Source organism: Neurospora tetraspora (genome assembly GCF_033439725.1).
Source record: "Neurospora tetraspora strain CBS 560.94 chromosome Unknown B0H65scaffold_3, whole genome shotgun sequence".
In the NCBI taxonomy this organism is placed as follows: domain Eukaryota; kingdom Fungi; phylum Ascomycota; class Sordariomycetes; order Sordariales; family Sordariaceae; genus Neurospora; species Neurospora tetraspora.
In genome coordinates, this window is record NW_026944385.1 from 2,996,255 (window position 1) to 3,019,597 (window position 23,343).

Below are 23,343 nucleotides of genomic sequence, written 5' to 3' on the forward strand. Positions count from 1 at the left end.
TTTAGCAAAGGGATTTATTCGATTTTCGACGTCCAATATAGCCTCCTTAATACTATTAATATATAAGCTAAGCGGCGGTATAAAAATTTATATCAATTATAAAAATATTAATAATATTGCGTTAAGGAATAGATATTCTTTACCTTTAATTAAAAAAACCCTAAATACTATTTATAAAGTTAAATAATTTACGAAAGTAGATATTATCGTAGCCTTTAATAAATTTCGTATAGTAAAAGGCTATAAATAGTTAATAACCTTTATTACGCGGTTTAATTTATACGAATCGCTAATGTATCCCTATAGCCTATTCGGAGCGCCGGCCTCGTTTTAGAATTTTATTAACAATATATTATACGATATTTTAAATATATATACTATAGTATATTTCGACGACGTCTTAATCTTTTTAGAAATATACAAAGAGTACGTTAAATATATTAAGGAAATACTCTAGTGCTTTATCGACGCGGGCTTATAGATTAATATTAATAAGTACGAATTCTATACGTAGAGGATTAAATATTTAAGTCTAATTATTATTCTAGGTAATATTAAAATAAATCCTAAAAAAATAAAAGTAATTAGTAAATAGAAGTTATTAACGAATAAACGCTAATTACAATATTTCCTAAACTTTACCAACTTCTATAGAAAGTTTATAGCGGGATTTTCAACTATAGGTAAACTTCTATATAAATTAACTAAAAAGACTGTTAATTAGCATTAGGATAACAAATATAATAATACTTTTAAAACTTTAAAGATAACGTTATATTAGTACCAATCCTAAGAATCTACGATTAGGAAAAGCTTATAATAGTGGAAATTAATATCTCGGACTAGTCTATAGGAAGTATTCTATTATAAATATATAACAGGGAGCTATATCTAATCGTTTATTTCTCTACGAAGTATACCGCGGCCGAATATAATTATAATATCTATAACAAAGAATTATTCACTATAATTAAGGTATTAGAAGAATAGAGACTAGAGTTGGAGGGTATAATACAACCGTTTAAAATTATTATAGACTATAAGAATTTAAAGACTTTTAGTACTATGAAAAAGTTTATACCCAAATATATAAAGTAGTTAGAATTTTTATCGAAATTTAATTTTTTAATTAAATATAGGCCGGGTTCTACGAATATATATCCTAATACGCTAAATCGGAAACCTGAATATATTCCTAAGGATATGGAGGACGATAAATTATAAGTTAGGAAGAAACTAATCATTAATCTTAATTATTTTGATAGGGAATTATTCGGTAATTTAATAAATATAAATAGCGAATCCTTTATTATAAATATAATAAACGATAAGGGCGAGCCTTTAGTGATTTGTACCTTAAAAAATAATATTAAAGAGGACGATAACAGATTAGGTATTTATACGGATAACTTAATAAATTTATTATATACTAATTCCCTTATAATAGCGGATATTAGAGAGGTTATTAAAATAGGTACCTATTAGCCGAAAGATATAAAGAAGATAATGCGGATCCCCTTTATTAAATACTATATAATTAATAATAGGGTAATATTCCAGGATAGGTTGGTGATTCTCTCTAATAATAAAAAGGTATAATTAGACTTAATCTATTGTATTTATTCCTTAATACAAGGCAGCTATCTAAGAAGGAATAAGATAGTAGCTTTAATATATAGATATTAATAGCTAGGTATAATCGTAGTAATGAATACATATTGTAGGGCTTATATACTATATAGTAAGATTAAAGCTACGAAAACTTCGCCAATTAATTTCCTTAAATAGTTACTAATCCTTTATACGCTATGGAAGGATATTTCAATAGATTATATTATTCTATTCCCTAAATTAAAAAGGGTGGGTAAGGGCGTGGAATATTAGTACGTGCTAATTGTAGTAAATCGTTTAATTAAAATAAAGTACTTTATTTTAGTAGAAGGATTAATAATTAAGGAGTTAGTTAAGAAATTTATTAACTGTATTTATATCTTTTATAGGTTACTAAATATAATTATTTCGAATAAGGGTATTTAATTTATATCGGCTTTCTAGAAATACTTATTATAGAAATTAGGTATTAATTTAAAGTTCGCTACGCTATACTATAAGGAAATAAACGGCTAAATAGAATGTATTAATATAGAAATAAAATAATATTTACATATATTTATTAATTAAGCGTAGGATAATTAAATAAATTAGCTGCCCTTAGCCGAATTCTAGGGCAATAATTTAAAATCCGTATCTATTAATATAATTTTATTCTTTGCTAATTACGGGTTTTACCCCCAGATAAGTACGGAGCCGTCTACCTTAGTACCTTCGGACGCTACAAATATATAGAAAAAATAAATATTTAGCGCTAACTAACTAGTCAACTGCTTTAAAGAGGTTTAAAACTTCGTAAAAGCTTCGGCGAAGTAAATTTAAAAGCGATACGAAACGGCGGCTAATATCTACCGTATAAATACCCCCAAATATAAAGTAAATAACGAAGTAATATTAAATATAATTAATTATATAATAACGAGGCTATGTAATAAATTAATACCCCACTTTAAAAGTCCTTTCCATATTATAAAAACTAATTCGTATACAATAGAATTAGCCCTACTCTAAAATATAAAAGTTACCTACATTATTGATATTTTCCGGCTTAAACCTTATATTGAAGGCCTCCTAGGCTAGAAAGAATTAATAATAAATATTAAAGTAAATAAAAGTATAATTATTATTAGAACGGATAAATTCGAGGAGGATAAACGTTAAGAATTCTAAGAATTTATAGATTATTAAAAGATTAAGGACATTTAAAAGTATTTAGTAAAATAAACTTATTATCCGCCCAATGAGTAGCCGGCTAAAAACTTTAATAATTATTACGAATTAATTTAATAACTTTATAATAAATACCTAAAATTCGGCCCTCCGCACCCGGATTTTAAAAAAGGGTAGAAGATTTAGTAAAAAATAAAAATATTTCTAAAGGACGAGACCCTATTAATCTCGGCGACGGCAATATTAGTAGCGGATAATTAATAAGTTAGACGGAACGTAAAATTAAATAATAAGTAAGAAATTAGTAAAAAAAGGAATTCAAAATTTATAGTGCGAACCCTACTTAAATCTCTAGAGAACGAATTTCCTAAACCTATTCTAAGCAATAACCCGAAATTTACCTATACTTTAATTTCCTTTTCTCCCTATAGTCTCCCTAAATCGGTCTCCCTAATTCGGTCTTCCTAGTACGAACAAAATTGTATAATAGTTGTAATACATTAGTACAAATAAATAGAGCGTTTTAGTAATTATATTTACAAATGCAAGGTAAAAGAGGAAGAAAGAAGGATATAAATACAATTCGAATATATAATGTCTATACTTATACTAGTAGTAGCGCTTTAGGCGTCCTTGTACGCTACTATACTATAGGGCCCTTATAGTACCCCCTTTAGTGGTTGGTAATAATAGAGAAGGGAAATAGTAATTATAAAGACGATTAGAGCGTTATTTAGAATTATTTGGGATAATAATAAATATTTCAGTAGAAAGGGTATATTTAGTAATGTTTTAACTAGTATTTAGCCTCTAAATAGAAGTTTAAATATTAAGCGGCTCCTTGTCTTAGTATACGGGTTCGTAGCCCTTAATTAGGCGTACCCGCGGGAGCTGGGAGGAAGGCCTACTTTAATAATGAAAAGGGCTCTTAATGGATTTTTTTGAGCAGGAGCTTTATTTTAGAGGGGGGTAGTATTATAGGTATTATTGCCTTATTCCTATATATAGGTGTACATATATATGTACTATATTGGTATAGCTAGCTGAGTATAGCTATTTAGCTATAGTATATTTAGCCTTCTAGTTATTATATAACAGTATAACTATTTTAGGTGGGTCTATGTCTATAGACCTACACCCTATGCCTTATATAGTTCTTGTGCGCGTATATGACTCTCTTCTTATTCTTCGTATAATAATCAAAGTCTTACCTTAGTGCTTGCTCGCGCCCTGTGACAAACGTTCTCTAGTTTTCAATTTTAATTTCACCCCTTTAGGAATATAAAATAAGAATAATTAAAGAGAATGATAATAAGAAGAAACGTTCAAAATACGTTCGGAAAGTTTAAATTAGGAAAATCCAATTAGTCCGGCCGTCAACCGCTGAAAAGGCCGCCTTTAATATAGTAAAAGACGAATTTTTAAAAAAGATAATATTAATTTTCTTTTCCGTTAATTGACAATTATTCTTCGACTTCGACGTTTCTAAATACGAGATCGGTGTTCAAATTTATTATATTAATAAAGAGGTTATTCTTAAAATCTAATTTTAAACAGAGTAATAATTATCGCTTATTTACTATATATATCGATTTAGCCTATCGCTTTCTTGAGTCGGACTCTCTCTAATATTGAATGTAAATATTAATTAACCGAAATAGAAATTTTGGGCTACGTCTAAATAATAAAGAAGATTCGTTAATAGCTATAAGTAACTAAGAAGATCCCTATAGTATTCACTAATTATTAAACTATTTTTAACCTTTAACGTTAATTAAATAAAGTTAATATTATGGTAATTAGTATAAATAATAGGAAATTCGTTAGGGCTTTAGAATATATTAGCTGATATAAATTCTAAATTGTTTATAAATTAGGTAAATACTATATAGTACCGGACGCCCTATCCTGCCTTTTGGCTGATCTAAGTCCTAATAATAACTTAAAAGCCCCGGGCGGATTAGACGTACTCCCTAATAATTGCGAAGAATATTAGTAAATTTATAATTATACCGCTAAACCCAGACCCGACGAGAATTAGGAAAATTAGCAAACTTACTTCAACGCTTTATTAATAATATAATTAGCGTTTACTAAAGAATTTAATAACCTTTAATTCGGTTAACTATTTGCAAAAGGTTATACGCTAATTTAAATATCCTTTGATTTCCGTCGCTAGATTATTAATAATTACACGTCTAATTCTAAATTTAGTAAAGTCCGGAAGTAAATTTTTGATAACCTATCGTTAAAATATTAGAATTAAGTTTAGCTCCCTTTTAAATTTAGGAATGAACTTTTTAAAAAAAAAAAATTATAAACGGGAACCCTAACCGGCTTTATATCCTACGGTCCTATATTAAACCTATTTTTAATTCGATCTATTTTAATAATTATTAAAGATATACTAAATTAAGCAAATTCCTATTCTTTTATTTTATCGTTAACGGACTAAAGCTATTTCGCCGGTACTTTGTAAATTATTTAGAGTATTGTATTTTTGAAATTAAACGATATAAAGCGTATGGTAGTCTATATAGCCTATTTTAAGACCTCCCTACCCTTTCTATACTATAATAATCGACTTTATTCTAGGTTTACCAACGTTAACGCCAAACGGTTTTAACGTAGCTATATTAATAACTTATAAATATACTAAGGTAATAAATATAATATTAGATAAATTAATATAGATTATAAAAGACTAGGCAATCGCTTTCTTTAATATTTGATTTATTACTAATTAGGGATTACCTCAAGTTATTATTAATAATAGAAATTCTAAATTCCTATCGGCTTTCTAAAAAGCCTTATTTAAACGTTTAGAGACAATGTTATTCTATAATATAATTTATTACCCCCAAATAAATAGATAGAGTAAATATATAAACTTCGTTATTAAATTAACACTTAAATATTATATTAACGTCCTTAAGGACCCAAATTTATAGTTAATAGTAATTCCTACTTTAATATTTAGAATTAATAATACGAAGGCTACTGCTATAAGATTAACGCTTAGTTAGGTAATTATAGGGTTTATACCTAATAATGTAGCCGATATCATATTAAAATAAGCCAATTATAAAAATAATCGTTAATTTTAAAACTTACTTCTATTTATTGCTAGAGTCGCAATTAACGACGTGATTATAATTTCTACTATATTAATAAAGGAATATTTCAATAGAAGCTGCCTTCCCAAATTCTTCGAAGTCGATGACAAAATTATATTCAAGCTTTATTAAGGGTATATTATATTGAAAATAATTATATTAAGTAAGAAGCTAGGATAGTAATTTGTAGGACCCTTTAGGATTATCGAAAGAGTTGGCCGATTAGCGTATTACCTAAATTTATTAAAAGATTAGAAGATTTATTTTATTATTAGTATCGATTACCTAAAACCGGCCCCGCTGATAGATATCTTCGGTAAATAATTACTGTATTTTAGCCCGGTCTATTTATTTAATTACCCCTATAATATCGTGAGCTATAATAAACGAAGAAAGAAATACTTGGTGGTATATAAAGGTCTAGGAATTGAGTATTATGAATGGAAAAAGCTAGAGGAGATTAGTATTGATACTACGAAACGATATAAAGAAAGGATACAACGAGATAGATTCATTACACCAAGTATAGCATATACGATTATAATATACTAGGAGTAATATAGGGCATGCTTAATCAGATTTCTTTTATTTTATTTTGTTTTTATAACGAGGATGTTGCATTTTTTCCTTTTTTGGGGGGTACTATTAGAGCTTACTAAACATGCACGCACATGTGAGGTAGGCGCACCCTATATATATACAATAGCCAGTATATATAGCCAGTGCATTATGCACCCTTATAGTACATCCATACTTCTGCAGAATACATCACACATTTACACCCACAGCTTGCTTTCGCCTTGCATATGCCTCTGGCATTGACAATGGCGCAAGTCGAGAACACCACCAAGAATGGAGTGTGTTCCGCCCGACTGTACAGAGGGTCTGAGGGTGCAGGGCATGTACCCGAGAGAGCGGTCAAAAGGCCGATTTGGGGACAACTCACATGCAGGGAGTCGAAGAGGCTTGGTGAATTTGGGTCGCAAGGGCCGGGGTCTTCGACTACCGAAGGTGTGGTGTAGGTAATGTAGCAGGAAAGAGTGGGAAAAGGTGACGGTACCGGTTCGTCGCGTGGATTGTGGAATGGTGAAGAGCAAGCTCGCAAGGTAGAGACGGCGGGCGGGAGTTGCTCCAGGGAGAGCGCGTGGACGGGAATCTCCACTCGAAGAGCCAAAAAGGTCCACTGTATCGATGAGCGAAGCCGAGCATTCGTTGTCGGGTCTGGCTTCGTGCACTGGAAGTATCACACTATCTTTCTTCGATGCCCAAGCTCCCTGTGACCAAAACAACACCCACGTTTACTGATAGACCAGATACATCAGCGGCGCAAATGATTGGACGAATCTCAAGCTCTGATAGGACGATCACGAGGCGGGGCAGAACACGACGAAGGAAAAGCTTCCCTTGGCTGGGATCAACGCCAAGCAACGTGGAGTGCGGATCCCGAAATTGGGAAGAAGCGACTGAACCCTTAAAAGTTGAGACGAGCAGTGACGAGATACCTACACGTGTAGATACAACAGCAAGCCGTCCGTGATGGAACTGCGCCAAATAAAAGAGCCCTAAACCAGCAAATATTCCATTCCTCTTTGTCCATCCCTTCATGTCAGATCTGAATCCATATCCTAGAGGTATCCATACCTATGCAGTATACATACCTGTATGTACCTACCTGCCTGTATGTAGAGGCATGCATGCCATTAATGCAACGGCATTGCATCGAGCAACAGACACTTCACCATCGAGGCGCAAGACCGACAGCAACCCTCTTCCGCGCAGTCGCAATCACCAGTGCATGGTGACGGGCAATATCGAACGATCAGAGTCGCTAGTCTTCTCGTCAGGTCGTCATATGCCATCGGCAAGTCCTTTGATCATTTTGACGGTTGGATATCACAACGGCTATTCAGCTCTGCCAGCTTGCTGCTACAGCCCACTGGCCCTCAGTGTGCCTCTGCTTGCTGCCGCTGGCGGGATAACAGACGCTCGGGGGTCTAGCCCATCTGGGAGTCCCGCTCCGAGCTTTCGTAGCTGAGCGTATCGTAGCCAGCAATTTCCCTACACATGGACAGCACAACCAAATGCCGTTTGGAAAAAGGAAAGAAGCTAATATCGCAGACGCAGGGTCAACAGTTTAAGCTTTATCGCTCATCCACTGCTACTCTGATGGAGAGAATTCGAAGAGAGTAGGAGATTGCGTGAGGAGAGTCTGGCTGCCCTGACGAAGCTGGAAGCCTGAACACTCAATCTGTTGTGATGATGACATTCACACAACTCCCTGGTCATCAGCGAAAGTTGGCCGCCGTTCACAGGCCGAGGATCTGTCTTCCACAGCGCAAAACGCAAAAGTCGCCGTGAACGACGAAGGGTTACCTCCGCCGGGTCGTTGTGGCTTGTTCCCGAAGGCGTTCTTTGCCACGATCCCCGGCCCGGCAGTCCCAAAGACTTGTGCCCCCGTACGAAATTCGGCTTTCGCTTTCGGAAATCGAAGCCCCGGGGACAAACGAGGCCATTCAGTGTCAGTTCCGCAGCTCTGTGCAGAAAGTCTTGCTGGTCTCCAATTTCTCCAGTATCAAAATGCATGCAGCCGAGAGAAGCTAGCTCCGGAGGTGAGCGAGAGCATTTGAGAGCATATGATTGGCCAGATTGCCGTAAATGCGGTTGCGGCGCTGCTGAACTGCAAGCGCTGCCCAATCACCGGCTCTTTGAACCGGATGAAACTCCTCTCCGCAGACAGGGACAGCCCAGTGGAAATCCCAATCGCATCTACAACACAGACATCGAGGCTCAACACCACAGTCGAGGTATCCAGATGTGACAACTTCGATATCAAAGTCCTGCTGCTTTGCGACCCAAATTGTTACCTCATTGCTAGGGTCCGGGGAATATTTGGTTCTGGACCTTCGACGCTGCGCGCCAAAGCCTACCACATGCAGTTGAAGGTTTCCCTATCCCAACGACCAATCTGTACGACATTATCGGCATCAACGATTCAACACACCTTCTCGAACTCAGCTAGTACATGAGGGCCAACAGAGGACAGGCCGAGGAGCATGGCCACAAACGATGCGCTGCATCTGCCAGATCAGAAACGCCCGCTTGAACAACATCTCAGCCTTTTTGTGGCGGTCTTAGTCTATAATCATGCTGTGCTGCCATCACCAGATAGGCAGTATGAGGCTGTAACCATAGCAATCCCGGGGAAGTTTCAAAGTCGAACCCTCGACTGCAAAAGCAGAAGCAGCGCCCTGTATCACCATGGCTTCTGTCTGGGATACACTGACACTGTACCTCCATGGGATGGCCGGTGGGCTATGCCCTTTCAAGCGAATTCATGCCATGCTCGTCATCGTCGTCGGTGCGGTGAGGCTCAAGGGTTCCGTGTGATCTGCGTAACCTGCGTCACTCACAAGTTGTATGTACTCAAATTATTTCCCAAGCTCGCGCTTGCTACCGAGTACTTGGTAACATCTGACTTTCTGGAAAATAGGTAAATACAACACGCCGATACAAAGCTTGCGCTTGGGATCGGCCCGCAATTTGACCTCCACTAACACCCCCATACTTCCAGCTCTTCATGGGTTCGGTCCTCCATGGGATCCATGGGATACCAGCAAAAACTATGCCGTCGACGGGGGCTATGCTGGCTATGATATGCGTATTACATAATGCCGGGTAGATCCCGTAGTGCGACGTATATCAGATATCATGATGTTTTTGATACAAGTACCAATACCACGAATATCTGACTCGAGATGGTGAACATGTCAAGGGTTCTTGGACTTTCACTTTTCAGAGTTCCAAACCCGATAAGCGGCGTCTACGCGTTTAAGTCTCAAGATGCTTTGAAATACCGCTATATGTTGGGAGATGTTTAACATTTCATGACGCCGGCGGTGCTGAGGAGAATCACCCAAGACCTCGAAGCAAATGATCCAATGCCCTAGCCTGAGCGATAAAAAAAAATTGTCGTCAAGCAAGCCATTATCTTTCACTTCACCATTGTTCCAAAAAGCCGGGCAACAGTTCATGATGCCGGAGAAGACCTCGTGTTGCCAGATCCCAAAAATGAAAAATGTTTGGCAGGGAACCCTTTCCAATTCTTCAACAGCCGCAGAGCACAGACCCGCAGATCTAACCCCTTGTTCAGAAGCGAGACTTCAGGTGCACGCTGACGACCAAAAAAAGAGAAAAAAGATAATGTCCCCTCGACCGGAATCGAGCCGGTGACCTTTCGGTATACAATCTAGACAATTACAGCCGAACGTGATATCCAACTACACCACAAGGGGATTTTTAGGTTGTTGAGCAACGAGCTGGATTTTGGAGGCTATATCACTGCCTCAATGTACAAATGGTATATCGTCCAAAGACGCAGACCACGCACGCGGGGATGGACGACCAGAAGTCTCATGTTACCCGTTGGTCAGGTTGATGCTCGCACTTATCGGAAAAAATGATCTTACGGGACTCATTGGCATGCTCAAAATATTTATCATTAAATATTGCATTCCCTCGTCGAGAACCAGAGCGGACCAGATCCAAAAAGCCGAAGGGAAAGAGGACAGAAGATAGGGAGATACAGTAGTTTGTACGTACGCCAAACTTCTCAGTCTATGCATTTTCCATTTCCACGTCCTCCTGTTTGACCTCGTCCTTCGCCTCCTGCTTGTCCTCATCCTTGACTCGCTCGACAGCATCCTGGCTCCCTGCTACCGTCGCCGTAGCAGGGTTTTCTTCCTTTTCACTCTTGGTGTCCTTCTTTCCCTCTTGGTTCTGATCCACCTTTTCCTTCTCCTCCTCATCCTTGGGCACGGCCCTCATCAGCCAATTCATCATGCACCAGACGAGCTTCATGGCCTCCACTCTGTCCTCAGGCTTGAAGAGGTCAAACCACTTGCTTCTCCTCACCTCTAACTTCCCCCAGCTTCGCTTCCCGTCTTCAAACTCGTGCTCGGCGCGTCCCTCCAAAACAGCCATTAGCTGATCCGGCACCCGCACTCTTACAATGCTGATGTGGTGATACAGGGCACTGACCACAAAGATGTCATCGTACTCTGCGCCTGCAGCTCTTCCAATGGCGGCGTACTTGGCCTTCTTGTCCCAAGTCAGGGCCGGAGGGCGAACCATGCGGTAGTTGTCGTACATGGCCATGTTGCCCGACTTCTTCAGGCGCTTGACGCCCTTGGCTGGTCCCGAGCTAGACTCCTTCTCTCTTTCCGGGAGACGTGTGCTGGGCAAGGGGCCGAACGGGGAAGCGCGGGAGGCAAGTCGAGAAGAAATGGACACTTTCGCGGGTTTTTCGGCAGGAGCAGCAGCCGTAGCAACAGCAGCATCAGCAGCCGGAGGGGGCGCGTCCTTGTCTCCAACGAGTGTATCGTCGCCACTGGTCTGCTGTTCAATCTCACGGCCAATGGGGCCACCGGGGCCACCACCCCATCGAGGCTTGGTGCACCACCAGGCACCTTCGCCAATGCGCTTCTCGGTGCGACCCTCGCGGGCGCGGTGCTGGGCCGTTACTAGCGCGGCAACCAACTCGCGGCCCAAATCGAAGACGTGGTCCGGATCGGTGGAAGACTCGTTCGGGTCCTCGGGTGGGGGCGGGAAGCCAGTGGAATGCCTGGCACTTACGGCTGCCACGGGTCCTTCGACAATGCCGGCGCGGGCTTCTTCCCTGGTGGTCGGGGTCTTGTACATGAAAGTGCAGCCGGAAGAGAAGTAGGAGCTACGGGCAGACGAAGGATTGCGAGAGGTGATGTGCAGCCTCGGCTCAGCACGAGCCGGCGCGGTGTTACACCCAAAGTCGTACGCGACAAGCTTCAAGAAGGTTTGCACCATCTGCTGGCGAAAGTCAGGGGGCATCTGATTGCCCGCGCCGGTACGTCGAGGCTTGGAGGCCAGAGCGTCCTTGTCTTCTTCTTCGCCTTCCGGGGCTGGCTGGTCTACTACGGAGGTGTCATCCCAGTAATTTGAGAGCATGTCGAGCTGACGGAAGAACTCGTAGCAGTTTCCCAGCCGGGCGTGGCTCTGGCCCTTTGGAGGCTGGATGCGGCGAACAGTCCGGTAGCCGGTCTCATTAGGAAACAACAGCTCACGCTTACGCTCCAGATAAGTGTTGCAGCCGGGAGAGCGGTTTCCCGAGACCAGTGGGACCCTGGTGCTCTCGTTCGCCTCGTGGGCCGCATCAGATGACAGTTCCTCCCAAGCAGCGAAATCCGGGATATAAGACGGATCAGGGATGAGGTCGGCTGCCGTAGAGTTTGGCACTACATGGACTCCGAGGGCCTCAAAATGGGCAATGGCCAGCTGGGCTGGGCGGACTATGCCCTGCAACAAGGTGACGACCGACTTTGGTGTTTCGTCTGCGGCTCCCGGTGCTATTTGTTGGTCATCTTGGACTTGGGGGTAGAAGCGCGGAAAGTTGACGGGCGTGGGCGGAGGAACGTCCTTGGGCGGCCCTTGAGGCGCTGTGGCCAGGGGAACTAGACGAAATTGTTAGAACAGCTCCGCCAGAGGATTTATATACAGCAAAGAACGGGAACTGAAGAACATACTCAAGTGGGCAAAGTTACCAAACATGTTGGCTACTGTAGTACGAGAAAGAAGCGGCGGTGGGAAGACACGGCAACGGAACCGGACCTATGGGTTCGGCGTCGGTGATGAGCGGAAGACGCTGCGCGGGCAACCGACAAGCTAGAATTGGGCGGGCACCGTGACGCGGAGCCGGGGCTTTGAGTTGACCACCGACTAAGGCGGCTGTCGTGCTCTTTGTTGCACAAGAGCGGCGGCGGGAAACAGGTAACGGGAGATGTTTGTGGAGAAAGGAGGGGATGTTGTTGTTGGTGTAGAGAGAGCTTTGAGATGGAAGAAGATCACCGAAGAGAGTGTCGCCCTGGGCCTCGTACCCCTGGAGCTAACCCTGGGTGATTTGAGGTGCTCGAGGTGTTCGATGTGCTCTGGGCGTGTCTGGCTCGATCGCCTGGGGTTGTCCGGCCGCCACGGGGACAAGCCGGTTCGGACGGAATTCGTGGTCGAATGATATCCAATTTGGGAAGCTTGTTTGGCCGCCCAGTCACCCACAATCACCCAGTCTCCGTTCCGCTAGCGCAGCGGGCCGTTAACGTTACGTTGGCTTGGATGATCATGATTTGGTTTTTGTTGCCATTCCGTCAAGGAGAAGGTGACGGTGAGGGTTTCCACGGTTTCCATAGAGACGACCCCGCATACGTTGCAAGCAATCAATGGGGTCAGGGGTTCAAGGGCCACAGCGCCTGCCTGTTTGGTGGTTCTGGAGGTGGCCGGGCACAGGGATCACCGCCGTTCGGGAGCTCTTCCATGTTCCGCCTGCAACGGACCTGCAACCCCGCCCGCTTGTGTACAGTGTCGGGACTGGGCTGACGCTGCGAACCATGACGGCGTCGGCAGCCCACAGGAGGTCTGTTCCCGGTCGGTAGACGGTAGAGTTCCGTGCCCGTCCATTGCCCGGGACACCCCGACTTACACCTCGATTTCGGTGTTCCGCCCCGAGATGCGCTTCCGGTTCGGCCACCGTACGCCGGCCCTGCAGTATGAAGATAAGTAATGCTCATGGTTGCTGGTCCCGCTCGAATCTGTTCCCCTTGACGGGAGCAGCCCTGGCGGGTACCTGAACGGCGCAATTTTACAATGCTGCCAATGGATTCCACTGTGTTACAAGCAATCCCGATGCAGGCGACCGAAAGCGTCATGGCGCCGTGCGTCTGCCCCGTCCCTTGTCCGCCCACCGTTGACCGTTCATCTCCTCGTTCGGCATCATCATCCTCCCCGCTTCCGAGGCCCGGTGAAGGTCAGATCTGGTCGAGAAGATTGTGTTCATGATGGACGCAAAAACCGCAAGCGAGGAATAATAGGTATTTTCACTTGCGTTATGCAACCGCATCAGAGATCAGGTACTAGAGCTACTTGCTCCGAAGCCGAGTGCCTTCATACCTACCAACTGTGGCAGGCTGATGACTTTCCTCTTCTTGTCAGTCTGGGTTGAACGGTTTGTACATGCTTGGGCTCTTTCTGCTACTCAAGTCTCATCCACTGATTTTCTCTAGCGAACAATCGAGGTGTCATGGTAGCAGCTGACCAGTGGCTTTCCGGCTTCAGACATGTTTTCTTGGAACATTCACGATGCTACTCTCAACACCAAGGAGTGTGCTTCAGGAGTGTCGCAAGACAGGGGTTTGCCCGTCTAAGCGACACCAATATGCGCTTACCCCTTGATGTTAGAGCCGCGTTGACGACAGCCATGGTTCGTCTCGACCGTGTTCTCGGTGTTCGTGAGCCGTGCTGTTGTTCCCATCTCGGACATCAGATCGCTATTACACTTCCGATCTGCCAATCAAAGTACATGGGTTCTGTTCTCAAACACACCTATGCTTCTTCCTACCTCATCATGCCACAATACCATCACCAGAGGAGCAATGAGGAGGCTGGCTCGGTTCCAGTGCGTTGCCGAGGGAAATGGGTTGCTTGGGTGAATACCCATTTCTGTCGTCCTCGAGCCATCAAGTGATGATCTGCTCTGCGACATTCCAAGTTTTGCTTGCTTAATGACCATCTTCCTCGCCTTTCGCAAAGGGTTCATGATTATATCGACATAGACAGGCTCTCGAGGCCCAATAATTCTCTTCGTTCACCTGGCGTGTCATTTTTATCCATCATACCAATATTAATTTTCTTTCTATTGTTTGCGACTGGATTCGCCAGAAAGGGAGGTACAGAGATCGATTTCCAGCATGTCATCACCCAACAATCCCTCAGCAGCAAGGTCGTTTATCTTCACGACTACCGGAGGCAAACGATGTACAGCAATACTCAAAGTTGTCCAATCCAGCAATGTCCGAACGACCACGGACCGTAATCCTCGGTTGCCGGCGACAACGACGACAGCGGCAACGACAACGATAGAAGCGACAACAAGGGAGGAAAATCCGGTTCCAATCAACACCAATACGAGCCCCCTTCCGCCGCTTGAAGACAGTCTATTGCCCAGTTCAACGAGTACGACGAGCATACCGGCCGCAACATCCATCATAACTATCACGAGCACCTCTTCGCCTTTGTTCTTCACATCGTCACCGGGAGCTGAGGAGACTTCCACGGGCCAGGAGATTGAGACTTCATTGGGAGCAAGCATTGTCAAAGTAACAGCGTCAGAAATATTCCCGGATGTCGCGGTAGCAACGCCTTTTGCTAGCACAGTTGCAAGCCTCCAGCCATCCTCGGCCAACAATGCAGTACAGTCCACGGAAACCCCGAGTATAATTCCCACTATAAGCTCAGTTCCAACCACCAACAACAGTGAAGCCGCGAAGGTGGCTGGAGGTGTGCTCAGTGGTCTTGTGGTTCTCAGTCTCATCGGACTCTTTCTCTGGCTGTGGAGACGACGAAGGTTGAACAAGAGAAGGAGCACCCTTTTGACTCCTTTGGGTCCTGGTCCTGGTCCTGGTCCTGGTACAGACCTAAATGAAAAGACACCTTATATCATCAGTCGACGTAGCATTGGGCCAACACCGGTGTTCGTGAAGGCAAAAGCCGCTCTGGGTTACAACGTGAAGAAGATTCGAGAGTGCATTAGTCAAGCCTTTTCGGAACCCAGCATCCGGCTGTTATCGCCTTCAAACCGGCCGCAATCTAAGGGACTCCTCAACGCACACAGTCGAAACCCCTCGCTGGTTTCTACCAACGAGGCCGGAGGGACGAGGTCGGTGAAGGACAGCATATCGAACTGGTGGTCTCGAATAACAGCCCATATACACATCAGCAAGCGACTACGCATTACTCGCAACGATGAGGTTGGGCAAGACAGATATTCCGATCCGGAAAACACAAGTGAAAGGAAGGCCAGACTCAAGTACCAACCCGACTTTCTGACGTTGATAGCCATGGATAATGGTGATCTCGACCGAGAACCCCAAGGACAAGGACAGCAACATCTGAGCGTCACGCGCCAGGACAGTGGCAGTGGAAGCAGAGACAAAGTCCCTACAACACGACCACCGCACCTCGACGAGCGCGACAACCCCTTCAGAGTCAACAACACACTCAGCCATATATCAGCCATACCAGCGCCCCTAGCCGCCGGTCTTGGTCATTCCGACAACAACCCTTTCAGCGACCCTCCTTATCCTATCCGAAACCTTCACAATAACAAGGTCACCACAATCTCCAGACCGCCAACAGTAACCACCTACCGCGCCGAGGACCGCCGCCGCCGGCAGTCACGGGGTCAATCCATCAGTGCGAACACTACCAACCCGAGTCAACAGCCCAGCACCCGCACCTACCGCGAGAGCATCGACTCGTTTACGACTCATCGGAATAAATTCCGCTCCGATCCTTTTGACCTTGAACGCCCTGAGCTTCTGGGCGGTGCTCCGCAAGCCACGGCAAGCCAAGGGATATCAGCAGCAGCAGCAGCAGCAGGTCCTAGTGTTAGACATCCACCCAGTGCTCATACTCGCCAGGAGAGCTTGGGCCGCTCGTCGAGGTACTCGTACTCGAGCGGGGTGGTTAGTTTGGATGATGAGTGGAGTGATCCGGGGCCGGATGTTGGTCCTGCTTCTGCTTCTGCTGGGACTGGGAGTACTGGTGGTTATGGGAGGGTGAGGGGGAAGATTGTGGGACGGGCGATGTAGGGACTGCGTGGTTAGCGTCCTGTGGAATTCCGACGGAATTGTTCTCTTGTACGTATGAATACATAGTCTTCATTTTGATTATACCGCCTCGGATAGTTTTCCCTGGTCTAAAACATCTCTGGCGTTAAAGTTTGGGCAGGTCTGGTCTGGGTTCCGAAACGTGGTGCTGCTACTACAGTTGGGGCATGTGTCCCTCAAACAACATTGGATACGTTCGGTGATATAGGATGAGAAATGATTAAGAACGAGTCGTGACAGTTATTACATGTATACATATATCTCTCTAAGGAGGAAATACCAAACAGTGTTGCTATTAGGTATCTACCATCACCGTCTGAAAGGTAGGTCCTGGAACAATGTTCTATCACACTTGGTCGCATGGCTTTTGCGCTCTGCCACTCTCGTTGTGGTCGTACAAGCTTGCATCGTTGCTCCCTGAGTACCTGATTTTCAGGAGTGTGGAAACAGGTCCATCCATGCATGTTCCTAAAGCGACGATTCTAAAGAGGGATAAAAAAAAAAAAATTTGAAGATAAAAGAGCGAAAACACACGACAAATGCATACTGTGTGGTACCATGTGCCCAATGTGACTATATAAGTTCTAGTTCCGGAGACCATTCCCAACAACCTACTACGACAGCTGATTAACAGTTGTATATCTTCCGTAGTATAGTGGTCAGTATGTGAGCTTGTCAAGCTTGAACATCAGTTCGATTCGCTCGAGACCCGGGTTCAATTCCCGGCGGGAGAGACCTTGATTTTTTGCTTTTTTTCTCTCAAACCTCCACCTACGTGTTGTGTTTTATTTGTTTGCTTTCTTTATTTAGCATTTCCTTTTTTTTTGTTCGTTTGTTCATCATAATCAGCTGTCGTTTCCCTTCTTCTCAGCTGTTTCTCATCAATAATTCAGATCGTAGGACTGACATTCACCGAAGTACATCTTTCGGCTTAATCACCAATTCATCTGCCTCACTTTGTATTTACGTACTTGCCTACGATTACCACACTGAAGTCACTTATCCACGTAGCTTCTACCGGTACAACGTGTTTAAACAGAAGGTGCTATCAACATAAACTCCCGTTGTCTATCTTCATTCAATGCAGCTAAGTCGTTAACTATGATAATCGTACCACACCTCTCGATAGTCACATCGAGCCCGTTACACTACTTCACTCTGCCATAACCTCCTCTCCACCAATATGACATGAAACAGTTCATCTCATGACCACTCACTGCTCATCCTCGATCCTGGAGTTGTTCTTCGCCGAGATTTCAGCTGTGAGCTTCAACGCTCGTGGCGCATCATCCTTCGGCATCCACAACTCTACAAATTGCAAACCTTTATACTCATTGAAGTCCTTGTCTTTGAGGAGCTTCTCCAGCTCATCCTTTGTCTTGATGACGAACTTCTGGGCATGGCCTTCCTTCGCGCCGAAGACCGCGGGGATATCAGTGTAGTTCCAGCGGATGATATCATTGTAATCCGCATCCATGCCGTGGATATAGCGTTCGATGGTGTAGCCTTCGTTGTAGATGAGGAAGCTTGAAGGTAACTCAGTCAGTTGAAGCTCGTAAAGCAAACGTTAAACAAGATACGGGAAACGGAGACGGGAGCACTCACATGGTAACCCTCAGGTTATGCTTCAGCATAGTGCTGACTTCCTGACAAGTCAACTGGAAGCTACCATCACCCACGAACAAGATTGTTCGCCTATCTTGTTCCAGATCCTTCACTGCCAGTGCCGCACCCTGCGTAGCGCCTACCGACCAGCCGATACTCCCCCACAGTACCTGCGTCACGCCCATGACGCCCTTAGGGAACTTGCTTTCCCAGATACCAAAGTTGGATGTGCCCGTCTCGGTAACAACGACATCACCTTCCTGGAAGTACTCGCCGATTCTTGGCCAGAACCACGCCTGCGTGATGATCTGCGAGTCATCCTTGTTCTGAGCCACAGCGTTCTCGACCTGGGGAGAAGGTGTTATCGAGAGCTTGGACACGTCGATGCGCTCAGTGACCTTCCGGAGCACACCCCGCATTGAGACACCGGGGTATTCAGAATAGCGCACAGTGCAATGGTCGCTATGCAGATCGATGGTATTAAGTTGTGAGGTGTGGTACGAAAAGCCAGCAGTGTTGAAGTCACTCTTCATCGCGCCAATGGACAAAACCAGGTCAGAACCCTCGACGCGCTTAGCAACTTCGGGAAGAGACCCGATGCCAGCATAGACGCCACCGTAGTGCTCGGACGTCTCGTCAAAGGCACCCTTGCCCATGGGAGTAACAAACACCGGAAGCTTGGTCTTCTCAATGAGCTTGTTGACTTCTTCAGTGACTCTATGACGGATTGCGCATGCGTCAACAAGAACCACCGGATTCTTGGCTCCATGGAGATATTTGAGGACCACATCGACGACATAGTCCTCTCTGTCGGGATCATTCTCCGGCTCGGAGAGATCAATCTCTGTGTCCAATCTAGCGCCCTCGATCTTCTTCTCAACCATATCGGTAGGTAGCCAGATGTACACTGGCCGACTGCGGATCCAGCACTCCCGGATCGCATGGTCAATCTGGGAGGCGATCTCACTAGGTTTTACCAGCTTGGCAACGTCGCAGGAGATATGTTCGCTCATGTTGGCAAAGACGTGGAAGTCGCCGTTGCCGAGGGTATGGTGTAGGAGCATGCCATTGCGCTGGGAGATGGTCGAAGGGCAGCCAACGATGTGGACGATAGGGACGTGCTCGGAGTAAGCACCGGCGACACCGTTGATGGCGGATAGTTCGCCAACACCGAAGGTGGTTACGAGGGCAGAGATACCCTTGGCACGGGCGTAGCCGTCGGCGGCATAGGCTATAATCGTCTGATATCAGCGATTGTGCTTGTGGGAATAGAGAAGTAGACATACTCACCAGCATTGAGCTCGTTCACGCTACCAACCCATTTCAAACCGGCCTTGGGAACGTAGTCGAGAGCAACCAGGTTAAAGTCTCCTGGCAGGCCGTGGACTGAGCGGATGCCGATTTGATGCAATCTTCTAAAGAGATACTCGGCCACTGACACGGGCTTCTGCAAACTCTGTGTCCGGATGTCTGACATTTTTTGGTTGGGTTATGTGGAAGTTCTCGTGTATCTCGTGTGTTGCGGTAGGTTGTCAGATCCGGCCTGGCTTGTTTGCAATGTATTGTTGGGGTATATCGTGAGTCTTGTGTCGAATAGGATGGTGTGTGTAGGTGTAGGTGTCAGAGCAGCAGGATATAAGGGCAGCGAGAAGCGATGTTTAGTATGTGGAAGTTGAAGGTAAAGAGCTTGTTGGAGCTGTTTCTGTTGTTTATGAGGGGGGAGCATCGACTAGGTAAGTATGACAAGACGCATTGTCGATCGACGGGTCGGAAGGGCCCGGATACCACAGGGAGAGCCATGGTTCGTCCTTTCCACCGCAGCGCTGTCGGTATGAGTTGAGTGTCGGCGATAGCTGCTTCCTGTGATGTCATGGATTTGGTTGAAGTTGGTGGTGGGGTGAAGTATAAGTAGGTACATGCCGCTAGGTGGAGCTGCAGGTACGAGCAAGTAGTCTGAAAGGTACCTCTAGCTCCGCTACGTAGTACCTATCTCAATCATCTTCGACCCCTCATCCCTTTTACGACGGGATGTTAGCTCGCATTTAGACCTTCCACTTCGTAGTGTACAAGTTGCCCGAATGTCCTTGCAATGTTCATCCATCCCATACCGTCGCAAGTGTCGTTCCATCGCACTAGAAGCCTCTTATCCCTTTTCGCGTTTTTGTCACTCTTTCCAATTCACTGTGCTGACCGGGTAACCTGAGCTTGAGTAGAGATCCATACCATTGCGGTTATGATATGTAAGAGAAGGGGATATAGACTGGAGATACTTATGCAGAAAAGATACAACGCCAATGCTCCTTGCCATGCTGCGTATGCAAAAACACCATCGCCACCGCCATCTAAGAGCCAAATGTTTGTTGTGTACAACACTCCCTCACAGGGCTGAGATTTCTCGGGTCCCTGTGGATGCTGTCGGGGATTAATCACAGCTTCCATCCTTCCACCCAGTCCTCCACCTCTCCTGCCACTTGGAGCAGTCAAACGTTGGCTTGCCCAACTTCCTGTTGACTTCGTTGTGCGCCTCACAAAGCCAATTTCCGAACTCGTCCCTGCTACCCGTTTTCGGTTCTTCTTTCTTGATATATTGTTGGAAATCTTCGGCGCATACCCAGCAAGGGTACAGCTTTGCGAACAAGCCCATGAAGGACTTCAGATCGTTTTTTTCGGTTGGAGTCGGAGCGGGAGGGTAGGTTGCGGCGATCGAGTGGAGAAGAGTCCAGGTGCTCCGCCCGAGAGTCTCAACGTCGGCCGGGCAGTCTGTTCTCCTCTGCGGTAGGGTTGTGGTTGACGATGTAGCTGCCGACGCAATCGTAGAAGAAGGCGCGGTCGAGGAGGCATCGGGGTTGGTCTTTAGGGTGGCCTTGGCCTGGGACGCCCAGGCACCGAAGGAGGTGCAAGAACGGCAACTAGAGACTCTTCTTTAGCAACATGGTATGGACTCTGAGCTAAGTCTTCCATGTGAGAACCTACGGCTTTCCGTCCTTGCCCAGAACAACACCCTTGGGCAACTTCTTGGGGGGCTCTGTTGCGGTGCCATCTACCGGAGCCGTCGCTGTTGCTCCGGTTTGGGCAGGGTCATTGTCTGTAACCATTGTTAAACGTATCTGCAGGTAGCGGATGAGCGGTAGTTTCGAGGTTCAACGGTTGCAGGTGTGAATGCTTCCTTCGAGCCACTCAGGTATGTTTTTGTCTCTTGCGCCTCGAGGATTAGAAATCAACCGAACAGCATCGAACGGCGACTTGAACCGTACAACCCGGACGCCGTGATCCTTGTTCTCCGCTTATCGATAAACCATTGCCGCCATGCCGGCGCGCCCGGCCGGCAATAGTGGGGCGGCTCTTGCCGGTCGCGGGCCCCACCCCGTGACTACACATACGTAGTGAGAGGTACCGGTAGACCAGACGAAAGCTTCCCTCCTGCCCTTGCTCTGTGTGTCATTCCGTGGGAAGAAAAAGTCAACATGTCACAAAAGACGCCCGTTTTCCTGCTGAAGACAAAATCGACCCCTGGGGATTCGTACCAGGAGCAGTTCTCTTCTGAGACGGATGGCTTCAACTTCGAGCCCTTCTTTGTCCCCGTCCTCGAACATCGATTCAAGGACGAGGGCTTAGCTACGGTGCGCAACCTTCTCAAGACGAAAGCTATAGGAACTGGTTCCGACTGTGCCTATGGAGGTATTGTCTTCACCTCCCAACGCGCCGTTGAAGCCTTCACCCACCTCGTCCAAGAAGTAACAGGTAAGACGTACTGCATCCATTTCGAAAGGCCAAACCTCATAACAGCTGTGTAGGCGATGACAGATGGCCCCATCTCCAAGATATCCCTGTTTATAGCGTCGGCCCTGCGACAACGCGCACGTTGAAGGCAGTTCCCCAACAACCACCGCTCCAAGTCTTTGGTGAGCATACTGGCAACGGTGAAACATTGGCACCCTACATCATCGAGCACTATGGCGAATGGTATAAGGACAGGTCCACCAAGCCGCCGCTGTTGTTTCTTGTTGGCGAGCAAAGACGGGATATCATTCCCAGGAAGTTGATGGACCCTGCTCTACCATCGGACAAGTTCATTCGCATCGATGAGGTTGTCGTCTATGGTACCGGTGTTATGGAATCCTTTCAAGAAGATTTCACAAAGCTTCTCAAAGAGACCGAAGACCACCCTGCTAGATGGGTGGTGGTGTTCTCCCCAAGCGGCTGCGACGGCATGCTTAGTGCCCTGGGATGGTTGAACGAGAGCAGCGGCAGAGTGGGAGACGACTTCCGCCAGGAGGACCGTAAGACGTACATTGCTACCATCGGGCCGACAACTCGCCTTCATCTTGTCAAGAACTTTGGCTATGAGCCTGATGTCTGCGCGGAGCAACCCAGCCCGGAAGGGGTTTGGGAGGGCATCAGTAGGTTTTGGAACGAATCAAAGAAATAAACCTGGGCCATCTAGCGGTTAGGTTCAAAGCCATCCATACCACAGCAGGGTGAAAGATATCTTACTGCAGGGACAAAAGACAACCGTGGGCTACCTGCCCCGCAGGCTACACAAGTGGAACGCCCGCTGACAACACTAACAGACATTCAAACGTAGAGGTACCTGGACATTAAGCAAGCATGACCCCGCACATGTTTCCCCCACACATAGAGCGCTGTACACTCAATACAAGTGTGATACTGTAATAACATACATATCAGTCCTTAAAAGTTTGTTAGCGCGGTTTTTGTGACAGGGGTCTGCAAAACTTCACAGAAAAACAACGGGACAACCACATTCAAAACGGAAAATTGGATAAAGTGTATAAAGCCTCCAAAACGCATCTGGTTGATACCAACTTCTTGCATGAAATGTGGTGGAATGGTGGTTGAGTTGCGAAGAGTGCGTAGTGAAGTCCCGCGCTAACGAACTTTCCAGGACTGATGTGTAGTACGGGGTACCTGACATTGCTAGTGTAGAGCACAACCCTACACGGAAAGCAACGTCAACCCTTCTCGCAAGGTTCTCACACGGAAGCTTCCATGCGTCGTCATTCACAACACAAGCCATCGCCGAGGGGGTCGATATAAGAGCTTGACGCACGTTACGGCACTACACGCAAACAGTCGACAGATAAATCACCATTCTATCTCACTCACAGCCCGCCGAGACTGATATTCATGCAGTA

At 45.5% G+C, this 23,343-nt stretch overlaps 6 protein-coding genes and 2 non-coding genes across 8 annotated transcripts; 3 read left to right on the forward strand and 5 right to left on the reverse strand.

The window, feature by feature from the left end:
• Positions 1-10,100: 10,100 nt before the first annotated feature.
• Positions 10,101-10,189, reverse strand: B0H65DRAFT_t197. The gene has a single exon. It is a non-coding gene; the product is annotated as a tRNA-Tyr (tRNA).
• A 130-nt stretch (positions 10,190-10,319) lies between these two features.
• Positions 10,320-12,590, reverse strand: B0H65DRAFT_165070 (uncharacterized protein). Its single transcript, XM_062821284.1, has 2 exons — positions 12,452-12,590; positions 10,320-12,379 (listed from the first exon to the last, which is right to left on the reverse strand). Exons 1-2 carry the CDS (start codon positions 12,474-12,476, stop codon positions 10,512-10,514), a joined length of 1,893 nt encoding a protein of 630 aa, XP_062683155.1. The 5' UTR covers positions 12,477-12,590; the 3' UTR covers positions 10,320-10,511.
• Positions 12,591-13,040: 450 nt separating this feature from the next.
• B0H65DRAFT_165068 (uncharacterized protein) lies at positions 13,041-13,941 on the reverse strand. The gene has a single exon (XM_062821283.1). It carries the CDS (start codon positions 13,622-13,624, stop codon positions 13,145-13,147), a length of 480 nt encoding a protein of 159 aa, XP_062683156.1. The 5' UTR covers positions 13,625-13,941; the 3' UTR covers positions 13,041-13,144.
• Positions 13,942-14,214: 273 nt separating this feature from the next.
• On the forward strand, positions 14,215-16,829 carry B0H65DRAFT_462329 (uncharacterized protein). The gene has a single exon (XM_062826634.1). The coding sequence runs from the start codon at positions 14,663-14,665 to the stop codon at positions 16,562-16,564; it is 1,902 nt and encodes a 633-aa protein (XP_062683157.1). The 5' UTR covers positions 14,215-14,662; the 3' UTR covers positions 16,565-16,829.
• A 394-nt stretch (positions 16,830-17,223) lies between these two features.
• On the forward strand, positions 17,224-17,316 carry B0H65DRAFT_t173. The gene has a single exon. It is a non-coding gene; the product is annotated as a tRNA-Asp (tRNA).
• Positions 17,317-17,531: 215 nt separating this feature from the next.
• Positions 17,532-20,110, reverse strand: B0H65DRAFT_462331 (thiamine diphosphate-binding protein). The gene is made up of 3 exons (XM_062826635.1): positions 19,478-20,110; positions 18,188-19,418; positions 17,532-18,108 (listed from the first exon to the last, which is right to left on the reverse strand). The coding sequence occupies exons 1-3, from the start codon at positions 19,662-19,664 to the stop codon at positions 17,796-17,798; spliced, it is 1,731 nt and encodes a 576-aa protein (XP_062683158.1). The 5' UTR covers positions 19,665-20,110; the 3' UTR covers positions 17,532-17,795.
• Positions 20,111-20,497: 387 nt separating this feature from the next.
• Positions 20,498-21,450, reverse strand: B0H65DRAFT_165148 (augmenter of liver regeneration). Its single transcript, XM_062821285.1, has 2 exons — positions 21,161-21,450; positions 20,498-21,096 (listed from the first exon to the last, which is right to left on the reverse strand). The coding sequence occupies exons 1-2, from the start codon at positions 21,280-21,282 to the stop codon at positions 20,610-20,612; spliced, it is 609 nt and encodes a 202-aa protein (XP_062683159.1). The 5' UTR covers positions 21,283-21,450; the 3' UTR covers positions 20,498-20,609.
• A 1-nt stretch (position 21,451) lies between these two features.
• B0H65DRAFT_165153 (tetrapyrrole biosynthesis, uroporphyrinogen III synthase) lies at positions 21,452-22,689 on the forward strand. Its single transcript, XM_062821286.1, has 2 exons — positions 21,452-21,928; positions 21,982-22,689. Exons 1-2 carry the CDS (start codon positions 21,652-21,654, stop codon positions 22,614-22,616), a joined length of 912 nt encoding a protein of 303 aa, XP_062683160.1. The 5' UTR covers positions 21,452-21,651; the 3' UTR covers positions 22,617-22,689.
• Positions 22,690-23,343: the final 654 nt, after the last annotated feature.